Source organism: Colletotrichum scovillei (assembly GCF_011075155.1).
Source record: "Colletotrichum scovillei strain TJNH1 chromosome Unknown Contig00009, whole genome shotgun sequence".
Classification (NCBI taxonomy): domain Eukaryota; kingdom Fungi; phylum Ascomycota; class Sordariomycetes; order Glomerellales; family Glomerellaceae; genus Colletotrichum; species Colletotrichum scovillei.
The window spans coordinates 1,328,150-1,350,242 of record NW_023336267.1 but is presented as its reverse complement, the minus strand read 5'-3'; the positions used below and the strand labels follow the sequence as shown (position 1 = coordinate 1,350,242).

General features: G+C 53.0%; 8 protein-coding genes across 8 annotated transcripts; 1 reads left to right on the top strand and 7 right to left on the bottom strand.

The window, feature by feature from the left end:
* Positions 1–121: 121 nt before the first annotated feature.
* HER10_EVM0001104 (glycosyl hydrolase family 7) lies at positions 122–2,395 on the bottom strand. The gene is made up of 3 exons (XM_035470864.1): positions 1,250–2,395; positions 275–1,180; positions 122–216 (listed from the first exon to the last, which is right to left on the bottom strand). The coding sequence occupies exons 1-3, from the start codon at positions 1,712–1,714 to the stop codon at positions 214–216; spliced, it is 1,374 nt and encodes a 457-aa protein (XP_035328841.1). The 5' UTR covers positions 1,715–2,395; the 3' UTR covers positions 122–213.
* A 3,991-nt stretch (positions 2,396–6,386) lies between these two features.
* On the bottom strand, positions 6,387–7,619 carry HER10_EVM0005298 (uncharacterized protein; the record flags this gene model as incomplete). Its single annotated transcript, XM_035474920.1, has 3 exons — positions 6,387–6,967; positions 7,021–7,428; positions 7,502–7,619. The coding sequence occupies 3 exons, from the start codon at positions 7,617–7,619 to the stop codon at positions 6,387–6,389; spliced, it is 1,107 nt and encodes a 368-aa protein (XP_035329327.1).
* Positions 7,620–10,193: 2,574 nt separating this feature from the next.
* On the bottom strand, positions 10,194–11,342 carry HER10_EVM0007989 (uncharacterized protein). Its single transcript, XM_035477527.1, has 2 exons — positions 11,127–11,342; positions 10,194–11,065 (listed from the first exon to the last, which is right to left on the bottom strand). The coding sequence occupies exons 1-2, from the start codon at positions 11,208–11,210 to the stop codon at positions 10,469–10,471; spliced, it is 681 nt and encodes a 226-aa protein (XP_035329680.1). The 5' UTR covers positions 11,211–11,342; the 3' UTR covers positions 10,194–10,468.
* A 978-nt stretch (positions 11,343–12,320) lies between these two features.
* Positions 12,321–14,658, bottom strand: HER10_EVM0002369 (uncharacterized protein; the record flags this gene model as incomplete). Its single annotated transcript, XM_035472084.1, has 3 exons — positions 12,321–12,509; positions 14,387–14,404; positions 14,641–14,658. 3 exons carry the CDS (start codon positions 14,656–14,658, stop codon positions 12,321–12,323), a joined length of 225 nt encoding a protein of 74 aa, XP_035328981.1.
* An 897-nt stretch (positions 14,659–15,555) lies between these two features.
* HER10_EVM0006975 (fungal specific transcription factor domain-containing protein) lies at positions 15,556–17,751 on the top strand (the record flags this gene model as incomplete). The annotated part of the gene is made up of 3 exons (XM_035476543.1): positions 15,556–15,575; positions 15,623–16,717; positions 16,788–17,751. 3 exons carry the CDS (start codon positions 15,556–15,558, stop codon positions 17,749–17,751), a joined length of 2,079 nt encoding a protein of 692 aa, XP_035329554.1.
* A 234-nt stretch (positions 17,752–17,985) lies between these two features.
* On the bottom strand, positions 17,986–19,087 carry HER10_EVM0009955 (uncharacterized protein; the record flags this gene model as incomplete). Its single annotated transcript, XM_035479426.1, has 2 exons — positions 17,986–18,380; positions 18,469–19,087. 2 exons carry the CDS (start codon positions 19,085–19,087, stop codon positions 17,986–17,988), a joined length of 1,014 nt encoding a protein of 337 aa, XP_035329922.1.
* An 844-nt stretch (positions 19,088–19,931) lies between these two features.
* HER10_EVM0008685 (uncharacterized protein) lies at positions 19,932–20,618 on the bottom strand (the record flags this gene model as incomplete). The annotated part of the gene is made up of 1 exon (XM_035478198.1): positions 19,932–20,618. One exon carries the CDS (start codon positions 20,616–20,618, stop codon positions 19,932–19,934), a length of 687 nt encoding a protein of 228 aa, XP_035329761.1.
* Positions 20,619–21,090: 472 nt separating this feature from the next.
* On the bottom strand, positions 21,091–21,831 carry HER10_EVM0001756 (putative short chain dehydrogenase; the record flags this gene model as incomplete). Its single annotated transcript, XM_035471491.1, has 1 exon — positions 21,091–21,831. One exon carries the CDS (start codon positions 21,829–21,831, stop codon positions 21,091–21,093), a length of 741 nt encoding a protein of 246 aa, XP_035328902.1.
* Positions 21,832–22,093: the final 262 nt, after the last annotated feature.

The window sequence follows — 22,093 nt, the reverse complement described above, 5'->3', positions numbered from 1 at the left end:
CTTTTGTAAGCCAATACTTCTTACACTTGTTTGCAAGGGTCAGAGCCATGCCCAATTTATATACACTGAAATGTCTAGAAAACATGTACAACCGAAAGAAGGATATATGCCACGCTCGTCTCGATATATGCGACCAATGTTCACTTCGCAACCATGTGGAAAATGAAGTTGTGGTAGGAGTGACGGCGGCCGCGGATGTCAAGTCTCAACAACTTACTAAAACACACGTATAATTAGCAACAGCAATGACAGATATCTATACAGTGGTACTTACGGCAGTTCCGGCGCTGTTGAAGGTAGAGCCGATGGGGCCGACCTTGATGTTGGAGAAGATGACGTTGGAGTTGGGGGCCTGGGACTCGACATCGGCGGGAACGCCTGAGTCGGTGCCGCAAGTGCCGCGAGCGGTGCCGGGGCCGGTCTCGTTGGTAGGGTAGGTGGAGTCCAGCCAGAGCATGTTGGAGTGGTGGTCATCCCAGACAGACATGACGAGAACCATACCCTCGGAGAGAGCCTTGCCCATCTGCGCAAGACCGCCCTTCTGCGCAAAGACGTCCTCATCACCGAAAGCCTTCTTCTGGGCGGTGCAGTAGTCCGTGGTGATGGAGTTGCCCTCGACGCCGGTGATGTCGGACTTGGAGTTGGCAAAGACCTTGCCGTCCTGGACGTAGAAGCGCTTGATATCGGTGAGGGCGCCGCCGGTCTCGACGAACTGCGTGACGACGGTGATCTTCTTGGAGGTGTCGATGGCGAACTGGGAGCCCTTGCCGTAGAAGGTGGTGTTGCCCTGGCGGTAGCTGTTGAAGTCGCATCCGTCGGGGTCGCACTGGCCGGCGTACCGGGTAGAGCTGTAGGTGCCTCCGCAGGCGTCGCCGTTGCAGCTCAGCTGGCCGACCGTCTCGCAGGGGTGAGGGGTGTAGGCGGTGGAGACGGAGTTGGCCTCCCAAATGTCCATCTCGGAGCAGCACGAGCCCATGTTTCCGACGCCGGCGTTGGCATCGTTGGAGGAAGGCACCCAGCCCTCGACGTTGGCCTTGCCATCGATGAACTTGAGATCGCGGGGGCACTGACTGTCGCAGTAGCCAGTTCCGTGGGAGGCACCGGCCTTGTTGGTAGGGAACTTGGACATGCCACCATCGGCGTCCATGGAGACGAAGTACAAGGCGCCGTTCAGACCGCACTATGATCGACGTGTTAGTCAAGCTGCTTCCCTGCACGTTCCCTGATCGGGTTGGAGGCTTCCACTTACACCAAGGTTGGAGACATCGACGTCAAAGGTGAACTCCTGGCCTAAGAGCTTGAACATCTGGTACTTATCTGTCCCGTCCATGAGGAACATGCGAGAACCAATGTTCTTGCTGTAGGGGCCCTGCTGGACAAATTTGAGGTTGAGGGCATCGCCGCTGGTGGTGGCGCCGTAGGTGCCGGAGTAGTCGGCTCCGTCCAAGCAGCACTTGGAGGCACAGTCCTCGCCGGTGGTACAGATGGAGGTGTCCCACTTGTTACCCGTGTAGCAGTTGGTGCTGCCGTCGGTCTTGTGAGTCCAGCGCCAGTTCGCATCTACGGTAACGGATCCGTCGACCTTGGTGCAGGCACCGCCGGCCGCGCAGTTGGACCAGGTAAGCGCAGGCTTGGTCTCCGCGTTGAGCGTGCAGACCTGCTGCGCGCGAACAGCGGCCACGAGGGCCGTGAGGGCAGAAACCTTGGTCAACATGGTGGTGATGATGTATATCTTCGGACGTCAAGTCGATAAAGAACGGATGAGAGAAAAGAGTGTGTAAAGATGATCAGACGGGTCTGAACATAAAAAGAATGAATTGGAGTGCCGGAAAAGAATGTCGCGAGTGGCTTGGGATGAGGAGACGAAAGCCAAAAGTGTGCGGATGGCCTCGGACACATTATATAGACTCTCACATACTGTTTCGATCTCCCGTTCAAGGTTAAACTATCATGAGATGGTTGCGCTTAGCCCCTCCTCTTTCCACTTCCTTCCAAACTGCTTAATTTCCGTCCAGGGGCTTAGGAGCTCCTGCGAGCGGCTCGGAGTGAGTCGTGATGCATTCAATTGGGAACAGTAACCCGGGATGCATCGGTCATTGGAGAGTAGATGATTGTCTAGTGGGCCTGGATAGGCAAGATCGGATGTCTTCCCGCCTTGCCTAAGTCTGTATTGAGGGCCCCAGGGCAGGTGGAATTGGACGAACGTGGTCAGAGTCCATTTCTTGGAGACTCAGAGAGACCAAGGCAGACCAAGCCTGCTGGGCGAAGCTTGATCCGGGAGGGGCGCAACTTGGCTCTCTTGGTTCTCTCGTGGCAGCCGTCTGCAACATATTGATTAATTACCACATGGTCAAAAGAGCTGGTGACGCGGGGATAAGGAGTCGGTTGAGCGAGTTAGCACAGCACATGTTTGCCGCAACCCGTCGTAAGGTGACATCGTGGGTCTTCTCCGCAAAGTCAAGCAAAGCCAAGTTGGGGTCTATGCAAGGGGCACCCGGGCGGAATATCTCCCACCGCCCTCCGTTTGGGAGAAGCGTCTCCATGCGATTGGACGAGTAATATCCGCCGCCCCTGCTTGCACCGGAGGACACGGCATTTATTGAGCATTACCGAAGCTACTGATGCGGGTGTGACGGCGTCAACTTACCCCAACAATCAACTTACCCCAACAATCAACTTATGTGCGGCACTGGTAGTGGTAGTCTCAGTTAGACTAGCAAGCGTGGCAAAGTTATCGATGAAGAGTTGCTTGTTCGGCAAACTGGCGTGGGGAGAAATTTTCCAAACCCAGCTCAACAGCAATATGTCCTAGTTTGCTCCGTCCGCTCTGCGATTAATAGTATTTGCCTCAATCTTTCTCACTAGGAACTCGGCCCACCATCGTGCACAGTCGTTCAACGTGGGGTGCTGAACCGCCGATATCCGGTCAAAGTTGACAATGCCCTTGGGTCTTGGCTCACCACTTTGAGATTCAACCGCAACCAAATGTGATCAGACCTTGACCATTATGCTTGCAGCTGCGCCTGAGGAATCACTATGTCTGAAGAAAAAACAGAGTTGAGTTCTCTTTATCCCATTCCCCAATCTTCCCCCTTAGTCTAATTTACTTTTTGGCCCCCTTTTCCTAGTCAGGACATGCCTGTTTCGCGGCTTCATACTGCCGGTAGTGGGGCCGTGGGCCCACGGAGCATCGAGCGGAATGACGGACCGTCAAGAACAGTCCACCTATCGGAGTCGCTCAGCCGAGTGCGGTCCTAGTCTTCTCCCGAGTACGGAACTGCTCAGTTGAGGTATACGGATTCATTACGTAGTTAATGCTACTCTAGATACCCATATCTTAAATCTCTATCTCGTGCAAAAGTCCCATGGTTTCTCCAAATTTCGGGCCCTGAGAATCTAATGCATGCAGAAACCCTTGAGAGCGCTAATTCTGTTGATGCATGTTACGGAGGGTATCGTACCGCACTCTTGGATTGTCAATGATCAGCCTCAATCACCTTGACCCGCCTCTAGCGCGCCTCCGGTGTGAATACTGAAGCTTTGCGGCTCCGTGTCTGACGGCTTGGCCTCGTCTTGGCCATGAGAGAAGGTCCATGCTCGCGTTGCCAACCAAGAGAGAAAATGGCTCGGAGATGGTATGCTCGGTCTCCATTCACCAACGGCTTGGGATCTCGGAGCCGAAATGCAAAGTCTTTCAGATGTAGTCCCATTTTGGCATGGATATCGCATCGTCTCAAGGAAAGAGATCTTGAACCATACAACAACGGAACGTCAAGCAGCACGGTGGAGCGCCTTTGGCTTAAACATTGGTGAATAGCGAGCACCATTAAGCTTCGTCCCACACTATCTGACCGTCGAGCCGGCAACACGGGTGGAGAACTAGCAGCAACTCTAGGTCACGGATGCTACCGCGCCGTTGGAACTATGATTCAGTGAGGAGATGAAGCTTATTCAAAATAGAATGTTCAAAAAGTTGGGCGGTGCTGCAGTCCATGGGAATATGAGTATGGTGATCTAAGCCTCTTCCACAAAGTATGACATCAGCAACGTTCTGAGCTTATCAGGTAGGAAGATAAGGCTCGACAGAGTCGCGACCTCCGCGGTGAAGGTTGAGGCTCGAGACTTTATATACTGACCCAAATTCAGACTTGAAGGGGCGAGCGCAAGCTGAACAAAGATCCATCAAGAGAGCAAGTCTGTCCAGCGAAACACCCCTCTTTGTTAGTTTCTTGTCAGGCTGCGCGTTGAAAGTCAACTTTAAGATCGGCCGTTCGTTTCGTCACAGAAAACTCCCGACTCTTGATTGCACCAACCACTGTAGTGGTGCAAGCCCCATAGGTCAAGGTTGACGTTCAGAAACAGAACGGACAATCATGCTCAGCAAATCAAACGAGCAAGAAAGGTTGGTGTGCAGTGCAGTCGTGACTGACTCTCTCATCTCGCCGGGATCTACTGTGCATCCTTTGTCGATGAACTACCGATTGGACTAGGTGAGCAGACGAGAGGACAGAGTTTTGCGTTTGTGAGGTTTCCCCAGTCTGTCGTCGAAACGGTTGAAACGATGACTGGGAGAACAGACGCCGAGCGATCACCGACCATCAACCCATTCTTTGGTGCTGCATTGATGGGATTCAACAACAACGAGACGATTCTTGCAATGCGAGACCGACAAAAATCTGGGTTATCTTCTCAGGGACTCGCAGTTCTTCAATTCATACTAAGTACTATATGGATATCAATAATGTGGAAGAATGCATTTAGATCATTATTGACTCTCAATCATATGCAAGGTACCAACAAACTCTGTATCAAATGCAGACGGACTAGTCCATACACCACACTTGACAAGGAAACTTTCAATGCAACTCACGACGGTAACAAAATTCAAAAGGTAGTGATAACTAAGCTTCCGAGGGTACTCAAGTTTGGCAGTCCCTCCCAGTGTCCACTAACCGGACTCACTGAGGGGGATCTCCATGCTTTTCCCCGCGAGCTAACGCAGGTCCTGAGGAGAACGTCCAGACTCATCGCTGAAGCCAAGAGATCCAAACCCGCCTGTAAGGCTTAGCATATTGCAATAGTCAAACCTGGCAGAAACGTCGCAGAAGTAGCGCTGCCCCTCGAATCACATAAGTGGAATCATTGGCATACATACGTAGATCAATCACTTGTGGAGGGAAAGTTTGATTATATACACTGCCAAGAACAACACCCACACAAACACACATAGTCATGGGCTATCGTTCATTAAGAGGGGTTCTTAGGATTCATGGTATGCAATATGATGCCGCACACTTTGCCGTCCCTTCAACTCCCCGGCCGAAACATTGCGGATACCTACATCGCACTTTGGAACATCTCTTGTGGCGGACCAGTTGTCTGGCATTCTTACCTATCTTTTTGCAAAAAGGGAAATAACAGGAAACCGGAAGTGAACGCTGAACGCTTTGTTCCTTCTGACCTACCTGCCTTGCTTGTATCAGCACCGGCGGGATTGCCACATGCTTGTAGCATTGAACTCGTCGCCTCGCATTCCCAACTGAGAAACTGCCTGTCTCCCCAATCGTACGACCATGCGCCTGGTCTTATCCGGCCGGCCCTGCATCGCTGACTATCCGTAGCATCTGTGCGTTTCAGCACGGGACTCTTCGAACACGGCGTGGTTGATGGGGTGGGAGGCACAGCAGGGAAATAACGGGCTATGGAGTGTTTAATACCGGGCGAAGGGAGAAAAGACTCTTGGAACTCCACCACGTCGGTTTCAGGAACGCAAAGTCAAGTCTTTTTTGGGATGCACAGCTCGGCTGCATGCCCCGGCCTACTGCATACTGGCAAAATCACCCGAGTGAACGCGGAGAGAGGAAATTCTGCCTCTGTGCGAGCGTCTCGGATTCGTCGTCATTGCCGGATCTGGTTATGACTCGGCGGTTTGCTGCAAAGTCCTCATTTTCCATCATGTTAGTGTTGTTCAGTTGTCACTATCAGGTTTTTGCAACGGAGCACAGCAGACGATTCGACATCAAATCATGGCTATGAAATTTTTATAATGTGTACACACAAGTAAAGAGTAAAAAAAGATGTATTGGGTGTAAAATAAAAAAGACTCGCAACCGCTCTCCAGGTCTCCGCAAAGCAAAGCAAAGTAAAGTTTGCCGCTTTTGCCCTTCTTCCCAAGATTTGAGTTCGCCGCGGTTTTGTGTGTCTCTGTGCGCTCGCTCAACAAAGAGGATTGTACTTGCAGAGACTTTGAATTAGGAGGGAAAACCACTATCTTTTTGACGACTACCACGTGAAAAAAGGGAAAGAATTGGCTCAGAGCGTTCGTCTACCGTCAGCTAGCAGCAAAGAAGCTGAAACTTCTCTCAATTCTAAGAAGAAGATCCCCTTCATGGCATGACCTCAGGCTGGAAGTCGGCACCGGGCACGACGTAGCGCTTGGCCCATCGAAGGGATCCGCTCTCCTCACGCTTGGCGGCTCTGCCACGCTTGCCAGCCCGGCCCTTGCCGCGTGCACGTCCGTTGCCGCCGGCGTTTCCGGCATTGCCGGCGTTACCGCCGTTGTTTCCAGTGTTTGCGTTGCCGTTGCCAGCGTTGGCGTTGCCGGCGTTGGGGTCAGCGGCAGGGGGAGCAGCAGCGGTGTTGCCTCCGGTCTGGCTGGGGCCGGTGTTCTCGACGGGGAACTCCTTGACGGTGACGGGGGGAGCGCCCAGAACCTTGTTGGCGGCATCAGCAGCGGCCAGCTGCTCGGGAGTTCCGTCTTTCTGGTTGGCGGCAGCGGCGGCGGGGAAGTCCTGAATATCCTGCTGAACCTGCGAGAGAACACCCTTCAACTTGGCGGCGGTCTGGATGTTCTGGGGGGTGTTCTGAGTAGGAGTGACATCGGTCTGCTGGACGGGGAAGCAGCCACCGAAGGGACCGGCGACGGCGTTGTTACGGCAGCGGACAGTGCAGACGTTTCCGGTAGAGGCTGTCGAGTCATTAGTTTTTGATTCCAAACCAGGGCTACTATATTCCACTAACCTCCAGTGCACTTCATGTCAGCAGGCATCTTGACAGTGACGTTGAACTGCTGAGCCTTTGCCTGGGAGAAACCGTTGGTGCCGGGAACGTTGTTGGTGACCTCGAGAGGAATCTGGCCGGTGCCGGCGAGCGAGTTGCTCGTCTGATCCAAATCGCATGAGAAGGGACCAGCACCATCGGCGTTGACCTGGTGGATAGTGACTGTGACCGTGCCGCCCGCCTTAACCTGCGTGACCTGGTTCGCTGCCAGGGCGTTCTCGGTGTTCTCGCCAATGTCGATGTTGCCAGCAATCTCGGTGCGTCCGCACTCGTTGACGACGTTGTTGTTGATCTCGGCATCACGGATAATCGTGGCGTCCTGCTGGCAGGGGTTGATAGTCGTGCAGTTACGGGCAATGTTCGGGTCGACTGAATTTGAGGGTTAGTATCAAAAGATCGTGATATCCTCTTCCCGCTCGTTCCCCTTTTGCGCAAAACATACCCAGGAACCCGACACTAGCAGGTGAGCCGGCGTCTCCCTGAGCACCGAGAATGGCAGCGTGGCCATGGGCAACGGCCAGGAAGGCCGAGCCGATTACAATATCCGTGAAAGAAAGCATCTTGTCTCGCAGAGACTAAGTCGGAATGTGCCAGCACGATTAAAGGAACGAAGTGAAGGGAGAAGTGAAAAGAGAAGGAAAAACGGAAAAGCCCGGTGAAAGAGCGTAGGCGCAGAGGAGGATAATATGATGTGTGGGTAGAGAGAAGGGAAAGGGAAACTTAAACACGAGACGAGGCCGTGAAAAGGTCGTCTTATACGAAGGCTCGCGGTCGAGGACCGAAACGACGCAAACACTGCCAAACGTCGACCAGCCCATGATGTACGCTGATCTGCTCAGATCATCTGCAACACCTCTTGTCGCAAGGCTGTGGTGCTGGGCGGAGTCGCGACCTAACCCTGAACCCGACGTATCTTGGCAGATGGAGGGTAGGGGACTGAAGGGGGTGGTGTTGGTGGTGTGTGGTAGGGGGAGAAAGGGACGAGCCATGGAACCTTGGGGGGGTCAGGACCTCACTCGAGGTTGAAGTGGATGAGAGTGGCCACCAGTATGGGCAGTAATAGCATGGTCAACATGGTCCATGGTGCAGTGCAGTTCGCGTTGGTTCGAGACCTGGTCAAGCGGCCGGTAGCGAGGCAATTGGAGGAGGAGGATGAGGCTCACATGGGGGCACGATGGGGCAGAAGTTCAGTGACAGTGGATCTGAAGGAGGGTTTTGGCTCATGATCCCTGTTGATTGACGGACATAGTGACGGCGAGTCAACCGCTAGTTTTCATAAACGGCGACTAGCCGTGTTTGGCAGGGCCGAGACAGATGGAAAGAAAAAGGTCGGACGATTACGCGCTGGGGGGGCGCTGTTCTGAAGAGGCGAGCGTGTTTCATAGAGCATTAGGAGATTCCATGGTAAGCAATTCTGACAACGGCAGCGGACTGCAGACTTCCTAGTCGAACAGTGTCGACGGAGTGGAGGGCGGGAAGCCTGGCGAGAGTTGAAAGGTTGCGGTTTGCTCGCTGAACTCTGGACGCTTTGAGCAACGATTTCGCATACGGGCCCTGTTTTCTCCCGGGGGTCAGCGCTGTCCCATTCGTCTGTTTCCCAGGATAGTCCCATCTCTTCTCGGCCCAAAGGGGGTCACAGACTCGACGAGGTGATACAGACGCCAAGAACAAAAGCACCAAAGCGCGCATACGACAGCCAGAAGCGGTGCCGCGGCGAGACGAGCGGGGTGAGCCGGCTCTCACGCTCTCACGCTCTCACACACTCTCATCACCCTCATTCTCTGGAGTCTCCTAGTCTCGCTCTTGTTTTCTCTCTTCGTCTCCTTACCCCCCTCCCCTACCCTCCCCCCTTCTCCTTTCGTCCCATTCCTGAGGCCTTGACGTTGACAGGCGCAAGCGTGGGCTCTTCCCGACGCGGGTAGGAAGCAGAGAACGTGGGAACTCGTCTGGTGTATTGCTCTCATTCTGAGACTCGCGCTCGGAGACCGGCCGAAGGCTGGTCGCCATTGTAGCCCAAAAGGAGCCACGGACGCGCGACGGGACGGGTAATCCGTCAGATCCAACCCAGATCGTGGCGTCCACGCTAGTCCGACGGACGAGAAAATGGGGGAACAATTTGTTCAGCTGAGCCTCATTTTTGCTTGGTCCTTGGTGATCAGCGCTACTGATAGGTAAGACGAGCGAAGTTCGGGAGATCAACTTCGACTCGACTTGCTTGGTATGTAGCCAAGACCACCTGGCTCCAGTAAAGAGCGTGGAGAGAGAGTTGGAGTACAGTGCATCGAGCAGAGAAGCCCTACCGATCGTGAACTCTGTTCTTGGTGAGTCTGGGGAGCAATCTATCTTCTCCCACCGGCATCCCCGTATGCCACTTAAGGTACAATTTAGCGGACGGGTACCTGAAGGCTTGCGAGCGTACCTTGCATGGCACGCATGGGAAGTGTGGGAAGGGAACATGGAGTACTCCGTTCACTGCATTTCTCTCGCGTGCTTCGGGGTGCCGCACCGGCAAGCAGCGCGCTCTTCTGTCCGCCAGTCCAAGTCCAGAACTTTTCTCCTGCTCTCACGCTCTGTGTCTCTTCTCTTCCGGCGAGCGGTTCCGCGTAGATTGCCAGCCGCTGGCACCACTACCCTAAAAATTCTCCGTAACGGAAAGGAGACGCGCGAGATCCACAAGATTGCCGCAAGGAGTCGTCCCATCCCTGTTGGCGCCTGGGATCTTCAGACCAGGATCTACCCTTCACGTTTCACCCCTGGCCCACATCTGGAAGCCAAGAGCAGGTGTCATTCGATCACCAGCAGCCTCAAGTGGGTGGGCTGCGTCGAGCGTGAAGGGAGGAGACTGGTCACTGGAGGTGGAGGGGGGGGATGGACTCAAAAGAAGGGACGTTTCGAGACGAATCTGAAGCAACGACATCGAGCCATGAGAGAGTAAAAGGGGATAGCTCGGCATTTTACTCTGAGCCTGTTCTGTGTCGTCACTCGTCACTCGCCAACCGTCTGGCTTCTGATATCCACAACCTCTGGTCTCGCGACCGGGCCCCTAGCCTCCGGGGGGTGAGATAAATCATAATGGGATTTCAGATGGGATTAATCTCGCCTCGCGCTGCCCTCCGCAACCGTAAAACCTTAGTGCTCGTCTCTGATCTCTCAAATAGCCCGTGTTTGCCCATATTACTAACCTATCACCAGCAATGTCCGCCGCCCCTCCGCCGCCTCCCGCCAGGAACAACTCCTGTTCGACCCGCCTGCAACCTTATGCGACTAGTCAATAATTGATAATGTTAAACGGTGGCATCCTCGGCGGGAAGCGATGCATCAACCTCGCAGATTACCTTTTTTTACTTGCATGCAACAGCCCCGATGTAATCGTTGTCGCATCAACCTCATCAGTGTTTGACAGTTTTCATTACGAGACTCCCTTGTTCTTGTCCTTCTCCTTCCAGGCTTGGTCAGCGTCGGGATGAACCGACGGGCTCGCAATATGCTTCCGAGCCTCCTCTTTTTGCTTATAATCCGAGTTGAACCTTTTGTCTCGGTCGCCAACGTACTTGGCAAAGTCCAATTGGCCGGGCTGGGTGAAGCTTGTCATGAGTTGCGGTTCGCCCAAGGGCAGCTGGTGGCCTTTGTCGACCTGCCAGAGGTGGAACACTTTTCCATATAGCTGGACGACTTGCTCCATCTCCTTGTTCTCTGCCGCTTGCCAAGCCAGGTCCGGCAGCTTTCCCTGCGGCATGATGAGCATGCCTGACTTGACCTCATACACATGGCTGTGCCAGAGCTTTCGCTCCTCCGCGTCCAAGGTTTCGTAGAGCTTTGGCGTGATCATGTACTCGATGCCTATGATGCGTGCATTCTTCTCGGGGCTATCGTAGAGTATGCATTGCCGGACGTCTTCGTTCAAGTGTCCGCAGTAATGATTTGCCTCCACCACGCGTGTAAGGTCAGAGGCATATGCGTGAAAGGCGTTGAGGTGAGCGCAGACATTGCTTAATGGTGCGAAGTCCTATTTTGGTGTCAGAGGTCGTGTTACAATGAGGGTGATTCGTCAGAGAGGGAGAACGTACCTGCACTACTGAAGCGCCAGCGTTGAGCACTTGGTTCTTGGTGCTGATGGGATCTCCGGCATTTGCGTCCGGCTTGGTAGCCATGGTGGTCGATAAGCGAGATTGCAGTGATGCTCTGGGCAAACACCTGCTCGATTCGTTCGAGACGTGGGTACTTGGGCTTGACGTTTGAAGATTGAATGAGAGTTACTTAGTTCTAAAACTTGTTGATGGTTCATGTCTTTTTTCTATCACTCCTTCGTGAAGGTTGGGGAGATTCGCTCGCTTTGACAGAGCCCCATGATTCCCCTCCTGACGTCATCCATGCGGTTCCCGCACTCTTCGGCCGCGATTTCATCATGATTGCAGCATCGAAGAATCAGATGGAAACACCAACGGCAACTCGGGAAGGGAGAACCTGCGAGGGCGGGCAGCTGCACAGGCGAGAAGGGGGAAAAGAGAAGGGCGCAGCATCGTCTCCTGCCCGTTCTCCTCGGCGTTTATGTGCGGCAGACGGAGGTCGCCCCGCTTTCCCGGAGCAGTTTCCCGGCGCGGGTCTTCCCGCCTTAGCCTTGGCGTGTGCTGCCGGACTCCGATCGGTCGGCGCCGAGGAGGGGCAGGGCTTGTCGGCCGGTAGGGCGGAACAATGCCCTGTGCTCGGATTCGCGTCGGTGATCGACCGTTCCGGCTCACGCCGCAGTCAATCATCTCCACCAAAAGTTTGAAACGAATGCTGGCCTGACTGGACTTTGAAATGGTACGAGGGAACCGCGTAAGCGCCGGTTTGCGCAATCCTCGTTTCGAAAAGCTTGTAACCAGATAAGATAATGTGCTTGTCGCAGCTTTAAATGGAATTTGCGTTCTTGCAAGTGTGTTTTGCTTTGCTTTTCTTTCGTACGGCCAATGACTATATGCATGTATTATTTACTAAGGTGGTAGATCTTGTGATCTGGCAAGACAAAGTAAAATCAGTGTCATCTCCAATCACAATTCAGTCATTCGGGAAATTGCCATGCACAAAGCAATAGACTAAAGGCAGTCATTCCAGATGTTTGCAAAAACGATCAACGGTTCAATTCAAATAGATTCCACAGTACATTGGTACTTTGTAATTCTCCCGCAGAGACTTCCATCCACTCTGCTTGAGAGCCTATCAAGCAGGCTGCCCTTAAGCAAGTACTTGAAATGATACCTGCTGCCTTGGCCTTCGAAAGACTAGACGCAGAAGATGCAGCCACAGCTAAAGTCGAAGCTACAGTCGCGCTTATGGACATCGGGATACGCAGCTATGATGGCGTCGACATAGTCCTTGCTGAGTTTGATTGAAGTTGTCTGACCTTCGGGGTTGGGCGCAGCCAGGGCAAGAGACGCCAGAGCAGTGGCGACGATGGCGATGAACTTCATCTCGGATGAAGCTGAGCAGTTGCGTGTACTTGGATTGGTTAGAATAACTCTAATCGACGCCATGTTCATGTGACGTGATTAAAACTCTTGAAGAAATTGTTTGAGATGCACACAACTCGATATCGAAAGGACGTACATTAGTGATGTGGGATGCACACTGGAACTCAGTGTACTAGATTGTTTGATGATGGTGGTGGTCAAAGGGGATGGAGTTGTGCTTTCGAAAACGATGATTCTGCACCTCTTTATACTCAACTGCATTGATACTGGGTTTTCTCTAGGCCATTTGTGTCATTTCTACGAGGGAGGTCTCACAACCCCAGCTACGAGGAACTTGGTTCTTATTTCTGCCGGTCATTCATGTGCACGTTTGAATCTTTGAAACTAAGAAGATTCCACGAATCTGGAGACTCGCACTCTGCCGCTAGGACGCGCCTTCTCTGAGAACTAGCTGCGGTCGTGTGGCCATCACCTTCGATGATACATGATACTGGGTGAAAATGCCACTCGTGATTCGACGGTACCTGAATTGAGGTGATCAAGCCATTGGTAACTATTTCAACATGTGCTACAAGTCACCACTTCGACAGTCGCTTTTCATCCGACATTTTATAGGCTCGTACGTCCTAATGCAGTAAGCCTACAGGAAGCCCGCTTACCCATACCACCCCGTGAGCCGCCAAGACTATCGCAGGAACTTTATGGAAGGATTGAGAAGGATGTTGACTGATTATTCGTGGAATTGTGAAAGTGATAGTGCCGTAGGATCTGATGTTGCGATGACTTTGTGATTGATCCTAACGCTGTCCGGTAAACGTTTTGTAATTACTGAGGTACATCTCGATCAACGACTGAGGAGGATCGCAATTCCACTTTGTTGATGTTCGAAGGATTCGACGAGACATCATCTTTTCAAGCGGGGTTTGTTGATGGAATCCAACGGATGAGGCCGGATTTCTCTGTGCTTTGCCATCTTTCAAAGTCGCTCAGTTTATGCGATTATTACCAAAGTTACCTCATGAACAATTACCTCAACTCGACAAGCCCTAAGGATAATAATGTGACCACGACACCTATGTGGCCGAAATGGGAACATGCCGTTTCTTGTAATCGTATATGGGGATTTTCGGGGGCTCCGTAGTATACAAATCTGGTGTGCCGAGAAACAGTCCATTCTCACAACAGGCTGCACGATCAAAACAGTGTTCACAAGCCGCGACTTCACTCGGCGAAGCCCGCAATGTCGATTAAAATTGTGATTTCTTCACGCGTCATTATGTATGAATACTATGTGCGCACAGTAGTAAACTGCAAAAAGGTTGTATTAATCCTATCATTCGATCTTGTGTGGCTATAGGTGTCATCACCCTGTTATCTGTGACATAGTGTTGACAAGCGGATCAACGACATGCCTCAACATCTCCAAACCCTATGATTTCAGACATTTTGAGTGATACACTTGTATGAAATAATGCTGCTGCGTATGTTCAGCATGTAGAGCTGACGCATAAAGTAGGTGAGTGGACGGCTTGAGCTCTTTCAGATTCCAACAGGCGACGCCTTCGAGAAACGAAGCAAGATGTCAACACAAAAGCGCATGTTGTTCCCACCCTATTGACTACATATGCCTGCCTATACATGTGCACAGTGATGAGAGGCATTTGCTGACGCCAAATTGAGATACTCCATGCTTTCCAATCGAGAGGGAACTACTCAAGTATCAATTAATCAGTACCTATTGAGCTCGTCATGTTCCTCCACGTAAGTTAAGACCATCTCGCACTAGAAGCAGATTTTCTGCCAGCAAAGCTCAACGCTCTTACTTTTGGCTCCTCTCACCGCACCATTTATCAGCTCATCATTGCTTCGCGCGGGACTTGTGATAGCGCACTTAGCTATGATCTAATTTCTGATTACTACATTTTTGTACGAAGCTGAAAGTTAGGTGCTCTAATACTGCCCCTCTGTGCGAACATCAGCCATTGTTGTTCGCTTTGTCAGGCGTTGCCAATAGCCCTTTGATACATGACTCGCCCACCCTGACTCTCCGCATCAACAATTTCTGAGCTGTGGCCCGCGCTCGTGAGGTCTTTGTCTTAAAGATCCCCCAAGATAAGGCCCCTTTCTTCACAGAACAAAAAGAAACCATCATATGGATACAGAGTTCAGCTGGGAAGTCTATAGCGTGGGCATCGGAAATCTTTCCGGCCATCCGCAGCCACTCAGCATATCAGGGTTGTCAGCCCCCTCGTGCCCTGGGAAATGTCTCGCAAACCCCTCATCTCCGCCCCGGTGCCATTTATGACATTTATGACATGCTCAATTCACCGTCCGCCCTGGGCTTATCCTGCGGAGGTCTCCACCCCGCAGATAAACCACCGAACAACACCGCGTACGAGAGACGTCAGTCGCTCGCCAGCAGAGTCATTTCGAACGACTCAAGCCCTGCCATCAGGTCTTCCAGAAGGTCTCGCACCCCCCTCTTTCTGGATTCGTCCGCCTGCAGAGAGGGTGTGGTCGATCTACACAGATGAAAGGAAACAAACCGTTGGCAGCCGGATGAAGTGAGTCGCCCCAACGTCGCGGGCCCCTTTTTTGCAGACGCGAGAAAGGAAAGGGTAAGCTTACTTACTCGGCGCTGCGCGTGGCCGAGAAGAGAAACCAACTTTGAGATCCGACAAACATTCCCCCCCAGTACCTCGAGCAGGTCCCTTCCCAACACGGCCATGTCCCAGAAACCAACAAGCTTCGCTTGTGACCGGTGCAGGGCGGGGAAGCGAAAAGTAGGTCGTCCGCGCGCGAAGAAGAACTCTCCCAAAGTTTTGCTCCATTTCTAGACTCCATTCTAGACCCCACGGGGAAGGACCAACTTCCCCGAGCTCCCTTGCTAGTCTCCTAGTCCTTTCGTGAACTGCCGTGACTAACGACTTTCTCCCGTCGGCAGTGCGATGCTGCCCGTCCTGCATGCTCCTTGTGCAGCAGGCAGAACAGGGAATGTGTTTACACTGAGCAACGCCCCAGAAAGTGTGTCACCTACTAGTCACTTATGGTTCACGTCAACTATAAGTAATGCTAAGTAGCCACCGGACTATGTCGCTAACGTAATCATCCAGGCGGAAATACTGGGATGAGGACTACGTCAGAGCCCTCGAGGCTCAAGTACAATCGCTGCTCTTGGCACTAGAGAAGCAAAGCGTTGAGAAAGAGCCCTCTCCGGCGTTGTCTCTGAGTGATCGCGCATCTCAGTCTGCAGAGCCCGATGCGACCCTCCGAGAAAGTCTCGATGGAGGTGACGCCACCGAAGGTCTCCCAGCCGGCGGTGACGACGAGGAGACCAAGGACGTTGTGTCCATAGAAGACCATGGAGGCAGTGCGAGTAAGGACTCAGGGACACAAGAGAGGTCTCAGATGGCAATGGAAGAGCTGTGTGTAATGCTTTGGAGAACGAATGTCGGTGACGGGGTAACCATCATCGACGACCCTGCCACTGGGTCTCACTATGCAGTCGATCCCGTACGGCCAGCTGTACCCATGGCCCATCAAGTCATCCCTCCAGAACAGGTGCTCGTTTACTGTCGACAAAAGGGCCTAATCTATGACATGGCGGATCTGTTCTTGGATAACATCAACCAAGAACATCAGTTCACGCCGTACACGACAAACGACTTCCTGCACAACTACCCTTACCAAACCCCAGATGAAGCCTTCTTACACAGTGCCATCATCGCTACAGGCACAACCTTTACACGACGACCAGATGCTACCCTCATAGGAGATGCATTCGCGCAGTTTGCAGAAAGCCTTATGTTCACCTGCTGTCGGCAGAACCCAACACTCAAGGTCATCCAGGGGCTGTCAATGATGTCCTGGCGCTCATTGGCTATGGGGAGAGACCACTTTGGCTGGATGTTCATCTCCATGGCCGCCGGCATGTGCGTACATCTGAGACTGCACGTTCTGGCGCTAGACGAGTGCGAAGCCAGGCAGCTGGAGGCTACGGAGCAGGAGATTCGCACTTTTTGGATGTTTTACATCATTGACCGGACAGCCATCTCGATTCTAGGCCGTAACTGCGCATTACCGTGGCGGAGAGTCAACGTACCGGACTTTGAGATGACCTTTGAGAGCTCTAAGGCGGGCCTAGGTCAAGTATCTTTTGCATGGCAGTGCAAATTGTGGTATCTGCATGACCAGTACATGGACCAGGTGTAAGTCCTGCTTCCCCGTCTCCCATACAGGTTTCAGAAGATGGACTTTCGTGAGTAACACTGATCTCAGCTTCTCAACAAACTTCGAATCTCTACCCATATCGCAACAAGTCCGCATCCTCGTGGCAAGCCAGGACGCACTCAGCGCCTTCTTCCGCTCCCGCGATGATAGGCTCCATCTATCGGGCGACTCAACCCCGAAACCAGTTATCCAATTCCACCTAGCCTACCAAATGACAATCCTCATCACCATGCCCCCGTTCCTCCGCATTTTTGCCGCAATCTCACAGACCTCAGAGACAACCGAGCCCGGGAACACTGCGAACAACAGCAGCAGCAAGAGACAAAACTCGGAATTCATGCTTCTCGTCCTCCGCTCCCTCACCGCAGCAGCAACGGCGACTTCTCGCCTCGTCCGGACCTACCGCCGCGCCCACGGCTTCGACATATCCCCGAACCCGGTCATCATCCACCACCTCCTCAGCGCCGCCATCGTGCACCTCATGAACGCGACCAGCTGGACGCCGGCGCTGCGGCACCAGAGCACCTACTGGCTCCGGCAGTGCCTTGAGCTCCTGCGCGAGCTACAGGTCTCGTGGCCCGTCCGCGCCGTCAAGAGTATCAAGATCATCCGCGTGCTCGCGCAGCGGTGGGGCGTGATGAGGGCTCTGCCCATCGAGTTCAGTTACCAGATCGAGCAGTCTGTGTCGACAGCGCCCGATGCTCAAAGTGACTTGGGCGCGAATATTACGCAGCCTAGGAGTAGGGACACGGGCGAGGCGGACCTGAGTGGTGTGAACCAGGTTCAGTTCGAGTATGAGTGGGATGGGTACGGCGCTACTGCGGCTGATGCGCCACCCGTGGACTTTAGCACCTTGGACATGAGCTCGTTTGCGTCTCTGGGAACTCTCGATGTTTCTGGTTTGAGCGGTGAGCGGACGAATCCTATGGGTACTCTTGACTTTCTCCAGGCCTTCCAGGGGCTCACAGATTGCGAAGACTTCAATTGGCTTTCCACTAACAATGGGTTATGAACGAACCAAGAGATGGGAAAATGTCTCGGACATGTGTAGCGTAGGCTCACGGATGCAATGTATCGGTACTAAAAAACACCTCTATACCTTCTCATGGTTCGGAAGGTTCTTGTTGCAATCTTGGTGTTATGCAGCGATTGAATGATCAGGAAATCTCGGTCGAAGCGATGGTAGTTTATGGATGAAAAGTTTGATTTGCTAGAATGACAGAAATGGCAATTATGAAATAGGTATCTAGAGAACAAGCACAGCCTCCTCCTCTTCCTCCTTCGGCACCTTCGCAACACTACCATCCGCCCTGACCAGGATCTTAATCTCCTTATCCACATTAAGCCTCAGAAGATCCGGTCTGCTGTAGTGGCCGGTGCAATCCGCGAACATCTTTGTCCTGTGGATGGCGTCAAAGTCCAACTCGCCGTAGATGATGGTCTCCGTGTTCTCGTCAACGGGCTCCGATAGCCTCCGGCCGTCCGGGCCGAAGATGGCAGAGGTTCCACCGCCGGGGCTGGACATGATGGCGCCGCCCGCGCTGCTGTGCGCCGCGATGCCCTTTTCGGAGATGAGCGCCGTGCTGTGGAGAACAAAAGCGTTTGACTCAATAGCGTATGTGCGGGAGAGGTTGTGGCATCCTAATCATCTAGGTTAGTTCAAGTTCATCAAGATGCCGGAATATCGGAATGTGGAATTCCGCCCGGAACGACCGTAGTGATGACATACCTTCCGCGCTCATCGACCACATGTCCGGGCCACCGCCGGAATGAGGCGTGACGCTGGGCCATGCCGAGACATGGATTTCTTCCTTTTGGGCAATCGTGTTATACTTCAAAAGGGGCTGGATGTGCTCCCAGCACGCCAGAGAACCGACTCGCGCAAATGGCAGCTCAGCCACGCTCTTCAAGCAGTGGCCCGACGCGTCGCCAAAGATGGTCCGCTCCATGTGCGTAGGCTTCATCTTGCGGCGGTGCACCTTGATCTCGCCATCCTGGCCGATGAGGGCCTGCGCGATAAAGAGCGAGTGGTTGTCATTCTCTGAGAAGCCGAGCGAGACGGCAATGTTGTTCTCCTTTGCGCAGGCCTGGATGGTGGCCATCTCAGGCGAGTCAAGCTGAAGCGAGTTCTTGATGTACTTTACGTTGAGATCAAAGTCGATGAGGCGGGTCCAGATCCACACGGGGTAACCGGGGATCCAGCACTCAGGGAAGGCGATGAGCTGAGCCCCGTTGGAAGCGGCCTCTGCGATGAGCTTGCATGTCTTTGCGACGGCGGCTGGGAGGTCGATCCAGGCGGGCTCGGCCTGGGTGACGGCCACCTTGACAACTTTGCTTGTGTTGGTCATTGTTGCTGTTGTTGTTGCTGCGGGGGTGGAGTTGGTGATACGTAATGCAAGGTTTGAGAGCAAAGACATGTGAAGGGGAGATACAACTGCAGGTAAAAAGTAAAAAGGTTGACAGGTTCAACTGATTTCGGACGACCCTTCGAAGGCTTCCTTTTATATATCTCTTGGATGGCGCTGCTAGCTGACCGGATGTGGGCGCGGCATGTAATAGCTGCAATACTACAGGGTGGTTCGTTACCTGATGAAGATAGCGCCAAGATATGTCTCCTTACAAGTTCGTCTCTCTCCATGCAACTCAGACCCAATGATAAGGAAAATGCGGGGTTAGAGTTTTGCTAATCTCCATAGTCTTCTTGATAGCAAGGAGATCGTTTCACAATGCGACTGTCATAGGGGGGGGGGGGGGGGCAATGATAGATCTTGAATTCCGCTAAGCCTCCGTTGGCTGCGCGGCAGTCAGCCGGGAGCGGAATGCAGACCTCCGCAGTGATACTCCGTCAGCAATGTCCAGAGGCACACGACTCGAGCAAGGATGTCAATAGTGCATTGTTATAGTGCTAATCATCTTGGATATCAGAGCTATCGGCAGATTTGTTACGAAATGATACTACGAAGGAGCGAAAAGAGCAAGTCAGAATCGATGCTCGTATCAGGGGCCGGAATCCTTTTATGGATGCGGAGGAAATCCATATCCCGATGAGCCCCGTCCTCCCGGGCGTAACCAAGATATGCCAGGCTTCAACCAGCCTGCCATTCAGCTCAAATCCACTTCAACGCGTTCGCTTCATTCCCCTATCACTCCGGGATTTGACTAATCGGCCCATTTCGAACCAACCTCATCAGCTCAATAAGCGCCGCCTTCCCAGGGCCGATCATGTCGAGTCCCTTGAGACCCTTCGGAATGCAGCTCAAGCCAATCGCAATACCCAACCCACTTCTTCTCCGTTATCTCGCGTAGGTCGAATCCCTCTTGGCCGGCGTCGACGGAATATCCGTTGACACTCAAATAGCTTCCGAACTTCTTGCCCTCCACCCACCCCTCCTTGTTTGGTCTCCACACCTTTGTCATGCTCTTCTCGCCCGCCGTCGCCGTAGCCGCCGGCCCGCCTTTGCTGCGGGCCTCCTTCTCCTCCGATCCGGAGTCGGTCCCAGCGCCGACTCCTAGGGCAGCTAGATCTACATCAACCACCTCGCCCTTCCCCATAAAAGTGAAGCAACGCATGCCACAACCTTTGCAAAAGAGAAAGTGCAGGTCTCTCTCATAGACCGTATAGTCGCCCAAGTCGTTGTACGGGTCGAGGGGCTTCAGGAGAAGAAAGTCATCAGGGGCCGAGGCGAGGCGCATGTGAAAGATTCCAGCTTTGTGGCAGGTGGTGCAGTTGCATCTATAGAAGTCTTGATGCGTTCGCGATTCGGCCTTGGGGACACGCGGCTGAGGTAGTGTGTGAGGAAACGAGAGGAAGACGATGTATTGCGTCGCACCGCAATGGCATGAGCCTTTGTAAGGTCGTCTAACAGGCTGTCCATCCATTGTGAAGACTGTTGTTCTGTTCAATGTGATTGTCGATGAAGGTAACTGAAGATGTAATCGGGTCAGACTGCTTCTCTTTCAAGTGCGAGATGATTTGGAGCGGGGAACCTGGTACAGGTGCGCCCTTGTAGAAACATGGAGACAATCGCCCAATTGGCGCGCTCTCGCTGATCCCTAGCCACAAATCGGACACATTCAGACCCATTTGCGACTGGTGTTAAGCCAGCACAACAATTACTTAGTCAAATGGCGTGTAAGTGATTGATTACAGTTACAATTTATCGCGCCGAGAGCCCATATTGGCTGATTGTTATAAGACGGAACCCCCAAATAACCCCTCGTGCATTCTGAGGGCTGGGCCCATGGTCAGGTCTATCAATCCATCATGCGATTGAGAGTATCGATATGGGACTATGATTTCAACACGTATCTACCAACTTTCTTCCCGCTGCCTGGCCAACCCACCGAGCATTCACCACGGGATCGGGCCATGTCGGTTCGAAAATGTCGCGCTCGCACCATCAGGTCCCAAGGTCGCCAAATGCACCGCCTGAAGCGATCCCAACGACGCCTCATCAGGCCCCTCGTACGAGTTCATGTTGGTCGCACAGTAGCCAGGACAACAAATATTGAACTTCCACATCTTGTCGTCTCTGTATCTAGACGCAAAAGTCATCGCAGCGTGATTGAGCGCGGCCTTGCTGGAACCATACTCGATAAAGTCCCTCACAGGTCCCAGATTAGGATCTGTTCGAATCGCAAGACTCCCCAGCCCTGAACTGACGAAAACGACGCGCTTCACTTTGGACGACTCGCGCAGGAGAGGTATGAAAGCGTCTGTGACGGCGATGGAACCAAAGACATTAGTGTTGTAGACCGTCGCGAGCTTTTGCCGGGTCGAGTCTTCCGGCTTGCCCAAGAGGATTCCGGCATTGTTGATGAGGACGTCGAGATGGCCAAATTTTGTGCGGACTGTGTCGACGGCCAATTTGATGCTGTCATCGGATGTGATGTCCAGAACTAGAGGCTCGACATTCAAGCCGGCTTCCTGGAGCTCCGAAGCTGCCTTCTCGATGGCTTCCTTCCGTCGCCCTGTCATGAAGACGTGGTAATCAGGGTGCTCCGACGCCAGTCGCTTGGCAATCTCGTAGCCTATGCCCTGGTTGGCCCCCGTCACAAGAGCTACAGTTGGGTCTGCGGACTCTCTGGACATCTCGAGATCTGCTTCTGCTCCTCAATTCTGACCTCCAAGTTCTAGATACTTTATAGAAGAAGAATGCCGTCAGCCAGTTTACTTCCAATGTCTGTCAAATGATGGTGTAAACGGTTGGTCATCAGTTGATGAAAGAGCTTTCCAAGTTGCCTATAAGACCTTATGCCAGGCCATGGAGCGCAACCGCTTTTGCTTTTCAGTCTCGTGACTTTGCCTCTCAAAATGACGACAGATCAGTCAAAGGTCCTTCCACGCGAGGGAC